At 42.3% G+C, this 8,902-nt stretch overlaps 1 protein-coding gene across 2 annotated transcripts in view; it reads right to left on the reverse strand.

Annotated features, from left to right (window-relative positions):
- alg14 (ALG14 UDP-N-acetylglucosaminyltransferase subunit) overlaps positions 1–8,329 on the reverse strand; it is a 111,481-nt gene extending 103,152 nt beyond the window's left edge. Inside the window, exon 1 of one of the 2 annotated variants that reach the window (XM_059983953.1) lies at positions 7,453–8,329. In XM_059983953.1, the coding sequence (XP_059839936.1) occupies positions 7,453–7,597 (145 nt within the window). In that variant the 5' untranslated portion in view covers positions 7,598–8,329. The remainder of the gene's footprint in view (positions 1–7,452) is intronic. The other variant, XM_059983952.1, reaches the window with a different exon arrangement.
- Between the last annotated feature and the right edge of the window lie 573 nt (positions 8,330–8,902).

Here is an 8,902-nt window from a genome sequence, read left to right on the forward strand (position 1 = left end):
TGAAAATCTTGAGCAACATACACAAAATGCTGACTTCAGCAAGTCAGGCAGCATCTATGGAAATGAATAAACTGTTGACATTCATTAGGACTAGGATGTCCCAGGAATATCGACTGCTTATTCTCCTCTGTTGATGACTTGCTGAGTTCCTCCAGAATTAATTGTGTCATTATTCTGGAAAAGAGTGCAGAAAGGATTCATAACAAGGATGCTGGAACAGAAGGGCTACAGTTATAAGCAGAAGCGTAAGAGACCAATGGATCCCTTTAAGTACATAAAATCATAGGGGGCATAAATAAGGTGAATGGTCACAGACTTCTTCCCAGGATAAGCAACATAGTTTTAAAATTTAACAAGTTTTAAAAAGGGATCTGTGAGACAACTTTTCCACACAGAACAGGTTGGATATATTGCAAGAGGAAGTAGTAGATGCAAGTAAAATATTGATGTTTTAAATGACATTTAGAACTCTGTCAGAATATTTTAAAAAAGCAAGTTCTGAGGGTGATGCTATAGTTATGGGAGACTTTAATTTCCTAAATATTGAGTAGGAGACTAATGGATTACAAGAAAGTCAATTCATTGAGTTACTGAATAATTGTTTTTTGACCAAGTACGTATGTAAATGCTGGGAGGAGGCCTGATTAGATTTGACATCCTGTAACAATCAGGATAGAATTTTGAGTATGGAAGGTGTTGAGGCTTTAGGAACAAATCGTTAGTTTTTTTTTGGGAGATAATATCAGTAAAAGCCAAAGCCTTTAAATTGAATTTCAGAAAGGCAAAGTTTGTGCATATAAAGCAAAATTCAGAAGGTAACCTGGAAGGATACACTCAGTGCAGGAAATGTTAATACCCAAGGTCGGGAGAAGCAATTAAAACAATAGATCAACTAAGTGGATGAATAAAGTTTTACATAAAAATACTGAAGACAAGATAGCTTCTGTATAAGGAATACGGAAAAAGTAGTAATGATGTTAACTATAAGGCACATGAAAATATGAGAGCTATAACCAAGAGGGAAACTCAGATGGCCAAAAGGCAGGTTGAGAAAGATATTGCTGACCCCAAGAGATTTTTTCCAATACTTAAGTAGTAAAAGAAAAGTCAAGCAGGAAGCTAGGTGTATTAGGAATAACAGTGGGGTGTTAAATTATTCAGAGGAGGATAATATTTTTGCAAAAGTATTCACCAGCAAACAATATGCCAGTAAGTGCAGAGGAAAATAAGATTGTTTTAAGTTACTTAGAGATGTTAGAAAGTGGGGCCCTGTTTCAGCTGAAAAGGCTGAAAATTAATAAATATCCAGAGCCAGACAACATATATTGAAGGGTACTTAAAGAGGTCTGTGATTATACTACATGTATGAACCCCCAACATGTATTTTTCAAAGTCAGTGAAGACTGGTGAAATCCCCAAGTACTAGAAATGGGCTAACCTTGTCCTAGTATATATGAAAGATGAGCACACTGACCCTGGTAACTATAGACCAGTAAGCTTAACGTGTATTGCAGGCAAGATAATGGAAACAGTAATAAAAAATGAGATGGAAAAGCAGCTGATAAGAACAGACATGTTGGCAGAAAGCCAGCGTGGGTTCAGAAAGGGGAAAATTACGTTTTACTAATATGCTGTAGTTCTATGAAGAGGCAATTAAAATTTATGATAGCAACAGAGCGGTTGATATGATTTACTTGGACTTTCAGAAGGCTTTTAACAAGGTATCTCACGAGAGATTAATAACCAAATTACAGGAGGTAGGTATTCAGGATAAGGTGTGCGAATGGGGGCAGACTTGGCTTAAAAGCAGAAAATGAGTTTTGATGAGATGACCATTTTCACACCTAGATGATGCTAAAAGTGGGGTTCTGCAAGGGATTGGTTTTGGGGCCGCTGCTGTTTTTAACTTACGTTAATGATTTGGATAAGCACATAAGAAATAAGCTAGTAAAGTTTACCAATGATACAAAATTAGGGGGAAGGGCTGACAACATTAAGGCAAAAGAATCAATTCAGTCAGATCTAAAAAAAATCCAGATCTGGGTAGATAAATGACAGATGAAATTTAGTGTAAGTAAATGTAAAGTATTACATATAGGAAGCAGAAATAATAGATATAAGTATACGGTGGGTGGTCTTGAGTGAGAGACACTGTATGAGAAGGATTTGGGTGTCCTGGCAGACCCATCACTATCAACATCTGGACAATGCACAGAACCGATCCGGAAGACTAATAGAATGTTGGGCTCAGTGAAATTCAAGTCAAGAGATGTTTTCCTTAAGCTGTATAACATGCTTGTGAGGCCACACCCTGAATACTGTGCACAGTTTTGGTCTCCATATTGTATGAGGGATGTGAAGGCACTGGAGAGAGTCCAGAGAAGGGCAACTAGACTCATTCCAGGTCTGCAGAGTATGAACTATGAAGAAAGATTGAAATAATGATATCTTTTTTAGCCTAAATAGACGTAGAATGACAGGAGACATGACAGAAGTGTTCAAAATCATTACAGGTATAAGTAAAGAAGATACTGCTACTTCAAAATTAATCCATCATCAAGGACATGGGGTCAGAGGTAGAGACTGATTAAGGGGAGGAGTTTTCTGACTAACATCAGGAAGCATTTCTTCACCCACTGAGTTGTGGACACATAACCTACCTAGTTGTGAAGTTGAAAGTAGTACCCTAGAGACTTTCAAATCTAAACTCGATAGTTATTTCAACACACTATGAGAATCGGAATTTGGTGAGCTTTGTTGGGCCGAACGGCCGGCTCTTGTCAAAAACTTTCTGACATTCTAATTTGGATTGGGAAGGATTAGAGGGATACAAGCCAAAGTCATGCTGATGGGACAAGATCAGGCATGCACCTTTACAGATGAGTTTGATACGGATGGCCTGTTCCCATTTACGGATCACACGAACATTGAAACCCGAAGTGCAAAACAATCTAAGGATGCACTGGGGGCAGCCACATGTTCTGGTTCAAATTAACACGACTGTAATGTTCAGCAGAACAGCAAAACAAGCCCCTTTATTCCCTGCTATCCCCACACAGACAGTCCTCCAGCCCCAGGATAGGGCACCTCCACTGGACAAATAGACTTCTGTATAACCTCGATTATGGTTCACTTACTGATACTTTGGGAATGTGGTATAAACCCGGAGTGGAAACCCAGAAAATCACAGTCACAGATAGTGCAAACGGGAACTCACTGCACTTCACAGAAACAGGATCTGACAAGGTGGTCAAACAAGTAGTTCTTAAGAGTCCTAAAGGAGGAGTTCAGTGAGTGGGGAGATTTAGGGAGGAAATTTAGAACCAGGAGACATGAGACTTCAGGTACTGGAACTTGGAGCAACAAAACAATCTGCTGGAGGCACTCAGCAGGCCGAGCATCGGTGGGGCAGGGGAAGGGAAGGAACTGTCTGAAACCCTGGATCAGGCCCTAGTCAGTTTACAACCTAGTTCTTTGTCAATAATGGAGCAGTTAAAAACAGGGGATGACTCTCAGCATGGAGAAGTGTGGAGTACTTGCAGTTTTAGGAGTTTATAGAGATAGAGAAGAGCAAAGTCATGCTGACAGCTGGTGTGAGCACTGCCAGGCAGAGAGATAAGTGAACGGGATTTGGGACAAGTTAAAACAGCAGCAGCTTTTAATGTGGTGAATCTATGGAATTCATTGTCACAGGTGGTTGTGGAGGCCAACTCATTAAGTATACAGTTGTACAGGGCCCTGGTGAGACCCCACCTGGAGTACTGTGTGCAGTTTTGGTCTCCAAATTTGAGGAAGGACATTCTTGCTATTGAGGGAGTGCAGTGTAGGTTCACAAGGTTAATTCCCGGAATGGCGGGACTGTCATATGTTGAAAGATCGGAGCAACTGGGCTTGTATACACTGGAATTTAGAAGGATGAGAGGGGATCTGATTGAGACATATAAGATTATTAAGGGATTGGACATGCTGGAGGCAGGAAGCATGTTCCCGCTGATGGGTGAGTCCAGAACTAGAGGCCACAGTTTAAGAATAAGGAGTAGGCCATTTAGAACTGAGATATGGAAGAACTTTTTCACCCAGAGAGTGGTGGATATGTGGAATGCTCTGCCCCAGAAGGCAGTAGAGGCCAAGTCTCTGGAAGCATTCAAGAGAGAGTTAGATAGAGCTCTTATAGATAGCGGGGTCAAGGGATATGGGGAGAGAGCAGGAACAGGGTACTGATTGTGTATGATCAGCCATGATCACAGTGAATGGCGGTGCTGGATAGAAGGGCCGAATGGCCTACGCCTGCACCTATTGCCTATTGTATATTTAAGGCAGAGGTCGATAAGATTCTCAATTGGTCAGGGCATGAAGTGATACGGGGAGAAGGCAGGAGATTGGGGTTGAGAAAGAAAATTGATCAGTCATGATGGATGGGCCAAATGGCCTGATTCTGCTCCTATAGCTTATGGTCTTAACACAAAATATAACACGGAGACCAGCTAAGACTGATTGACTAGCAGCAGGCAAAGAATTTCAAAAGCAAATAAGCTAATATTCAGCAGCCAAACAATCAGAGAGACAAAAGCAGAGCAAATGTTTCAACTGAACGCTCCTTCTGGTGGAAAAATAAGTAAAATTTAAAATTGTAGTAATTATTTACAACCATTGTGAGCGAAGGGTTAATTTAGAACAGGATATTCAAATAGATTCCAGGCTAGTGATGAATTGCTGCAACTTTATACACTCAGTCACACTACTTTGTAATACAAAATTTATAATATTTACTCAAATATCATGAAAGTATTTCAGCACTTAATGCATGCTTTCAGTTATGCATAAATCATGTCTGTGTTACATGTTCCAGAGGCATGGAAAGAAGAATAAATAGGAGTAAGCCACTTGCACCCTTGAGTCTGCACCATCATTTCTCAAGAATATGGCTGATCCACTCGCGATCCATACAAGTTTCCCCACACTTTCCAATTCACTCTGATGCCTGGTTTGCAATCAAAACAATAATCAAGCAGCTGCCCCAACCATATTCAATGTGGTTTCCACAATCTTGATTCAGAAAATAATTCCATAGGTTCTCCACCCACTGAGTGAGAAGGGCTGGAGGCCTGTCCTGGATTGCGACGAGTGCCTGTGTGGGAGGGAGGAAAGGAGCTTGTTTCGATGCTGTTGTTTCGTCTGCATTCTGTGAACATGGTGAGCGTGCTACGTTGGTGCTAAGATGTGTGGTGACACTTGTGGGCTCCCCCCAGCACATCCTCAGGCTGTTGTGTTGGTTGTTAATGCAAACAACACGTTTCACTATGCTTTGATGTACACTGACAAATAAATGAAGCTGTTTACTGACTACAGCACCACCTTCAATACCATAATTCCATGCAAACTCATCTCCAAACTCTAGACCTACGACTCGTCACCTCCCTTTGCAATGAGATTTTAGCATATCAATAGCTTATGTACTCATGGATTCAGCTTCATAGTGTTAATTGGGATCTCTATCTCCAGAAACTTTTAGACACTTGTGTTAAGAGGTATCTGAAAACTATTATTTTTATTTTATTGAGATACAGTATGGGATAGCCCCTTCCTACCCTTCAACCAGCACCACCCCACAACCCCTAATTCAACTCTAGCTTAAATCACAGGACTATTTACAATGACCATTTAGCAAACTAACCAGTACGTCTTCAGACTGAGGAGGAAACTGGAGCATCTGGAGGAAACGCACACGGTCACGGAGAGAACGTATAAACTCTTCACAGACAGCAGCAGGAAATGAGCCTGGGTCGCTGGTACTGTAAAGCAATATGCTAACCATTACACTACCATGCCGCCCATGTGTGTGAAGCCATCCCTGTGGCAAAGAAACAGTAGGAATGTTGAGGGCAGCCCATATTTACTGGGAATGGTCCAGGATCATCAGGAAAAATGACAAAGATGGAATGAATTGGAATCCATTCCTTGGCCTTTGATTTCTGTGACAGAGAACTGGTTCATCGACGGCTCATGGATATGTCTTTTTAGTTTATAGAAATTATACCCATGTTTTCAAACTCCTTTGTATTTTAGAAATGGTTTGTAATTTAAAAGTCTTTTATAAGACAGAAAGCATCTGTGAGATTTAAATGTGTTTTAAGAACATTGTTTGGACTTAAACACGAATCACTAAAGATAACTGAACTGTGTTTAAACTACTTTATGAGCTGGAAGTTATCACCTCCATGGTCCGGAGGGGGATCCCATGACTCAAACAGTAGGTGTTGGCAGCTAAGATCACTCACAGGATAAATAGGCAAGTGAACTAGTCTTTGAAGATTTGGTAGTTACAGTATAACAATCCTTTAGTGAGAGTACCTGTGGGTATTTATATCGGAGAGGACAAGGATTTTGTTTGAGTTTAGAATTCATGGTCAGTAAACCCGTTACCATCACACTGTAAGACTTCATTATGCATTCTGTTATTGCCTTTGTGTTGTGCGACCTGGATGTACTGATATTGAGAAGCGATATGTATGGGTGGTATGTAAAGCAAAGTTTTCACTGTACTTTGGTACACGTGACCAGTAATATAAGTTATAAACACAAGGTTCCACAGATGCTGGAAAAATAGAGTAGCAAACACAAACTACTGGAGGAACTCAGCAAGTCAGGCAGCATCTATGGAAAGGAATAAACAGGCGTATTTCTGGCTGAGCCCCTTCATCACGACAGGAACGGTAAAAGGGGTGGAAGAAGCCAGGATAAGGTGATGGAAGGGCAGGAGTACAAGATGTCAGGTGACGGGTGAAACCAGGTGAGGGGGTAAATAGGTACGTGGATGGATGAGGGGGGAATGGGGTAAACTGGGAGCTGATAGGCAGAAGAGGCTGACAAAGTCATAATCCGATAGGAGAGGGCAGTAGACGACGGGAGAAAGGGAAGGAGCATCAGAGAGAGGTGACTGGCAAGTGAGAAGGGAAGGGTTAAAAGGGGAGTAGAATGAGGAATGAAAAGAGGGAAGACATTACTGGAAATGAGAAAAATCGTTGTTCAATAATTGAGTAAGTCAATTACCCTTTGGCAATGTTAATCAAGGCACATGAAAATAACTCCCTTGTCTTTCGCTCGAACAGTTTTTCACGCCCACCGAGGGGCTCAGAGACAGCGCTTCCAGGGAAAAGAACCCTAGATTCGCTCATTACTGCATTAAGTATTAACGTTGATTCTTTACTCTCAAGACTTTTTTTTTGCAACAGTTACAGACGTCTCATAACGTCTACTGCTTTTGCAGAATAGAAAATCAAATATAGACGAGCTAACTCAGTCCGAGAACAGTTTCGACGTGTGGAATTATTCTGCATTTACCGTACACGTAATCACAGTGTATCAAACTCGCTTCCGCGTTTCCAATCCTTTACCAACATGGAGACCACGCGCTTGCCTGATCCTCGCTTCCTGCTGCTGAAGCAAACTTACCAGAGCCGATAACCACCAGAATGTTGGCGGGGCTCCGCTTGCGGGGCTCTGGCGTCTCATTTCGCCCAAGTATTAGGAAAAATCGCGCAAGGAATATGCAGACTAGCGCCAACAGCGCAACGCCCGCTCCGAACCACCAACCCATTGAACCCGGGACCAGCTGTCAATCAAGCGGCGCCCCGCTCCGCACTACGGAGTATCAGCAACTTCACTGCACTTCAAAATCGCAAGCAAACCCTTCATTCAGGCCTACAGTCTTCTGCGATGGAAGTGATTTTTCAACCATTTTGACCAATAGAAAAACAATGACTTCACTAAACAATATTTTAATAATTCTGGGCTTTCCCTCGGCGTCTGTATAATTCTAATTTTTATAACAGCTCAATGTTTGTGGAAGCTTCCTGTCGATAAATGGGCTGCTGCACGTCCCACATTGCAACGCTCATTAAGATACTTTATTAGCTGCAAATCTGTTCCTGAAATTGCAGGGGACCACCCCCCCCCCCACTTCAAAGTTACTTACTTACTGAGATAAAGAGAGTTTTATTTAGTTTTATTTCTCACATATTCATTGAAACATCGAAAAATGCAATGAGATGTGTCGTTTATATCAGCGAAGCACAGTCCGAGGATGAGCGGGTGAGCTGCCCGCAAGTGTGGTGAAGTTTCCAGAGCAAACATAGAAACCCTAAAGCACAATACAGGCCCCTCGGCCCACAAAGCTGTGCCGAATATGTCCTTTCCTTAGAAATTACCTAGGGGTACCCAAAGCTGTGGTGAACTACATATACCTGTCTGGACACCCCCACCCCCCTGGCTGTCTGCTCCTGTGGCTCCTCCCACAGACCCCAGTATAAAGGCGATTGGAGCCACAGACCCTTCCTCAGTCTCCAGGATGTCGTGTGATGGCCACTTGCTGCTTGTGCTTTCTTCCAGCCAATAAAAGCCTACCTTAACCCACGTCTCAGAGTTATTGATGGTGCATCAATAGCCCTCCGTTTTTCTGAGCTCCATGTACTTGTCCAGGAGTCTCTTAAAAGACCCTATTGTACCCACCTCCACCACTGTCACCGGTAGCCCATTCCACACACTCACCACTCTCTGTGTAAAAAAAAAATTACCCTGACATCTCCTTTGTACCTACTTCCAAGCACCTTAAAACTGTGCCCTCTCGTGCTAGCCACTTCAGCCCTGGGAAAAAGCCTCTCATCATCTTACACACTTCTATCAGGTCACTTCTCATCCTCTATCACTCCAAGGAGAAAAGGCCGAGTTCACTCAACCTATTCTTATAAGGCATGTTCCCCAATCCAGGCAACATCCTTGTGAATCTCCTCTGCACCCTTTCTGTGGCTTCCACATCCTTCCTGTAGTGAGGCAAGCAGAACTGAGCACAGTACTCCAAGTGGGGATTGTCCAGGATCCTATATAGCTGCAACATTACCTCTCG

The sequence above is a fragment of the Hypanus sabinus genome, chromosome 11 (genome assembly GCF_030144855.1).
Source record: "Hypanus sabinus isolate sHypSab1 chromosome 11, sHypSab1.hap1, whole genome shotgun sequence".
NCBI lineage: Eukaryota > Metazoa > Chordata > Chondrichthyes > Myliobatiformes > Dasyatidae > Hypanus > Hypanus sabinus.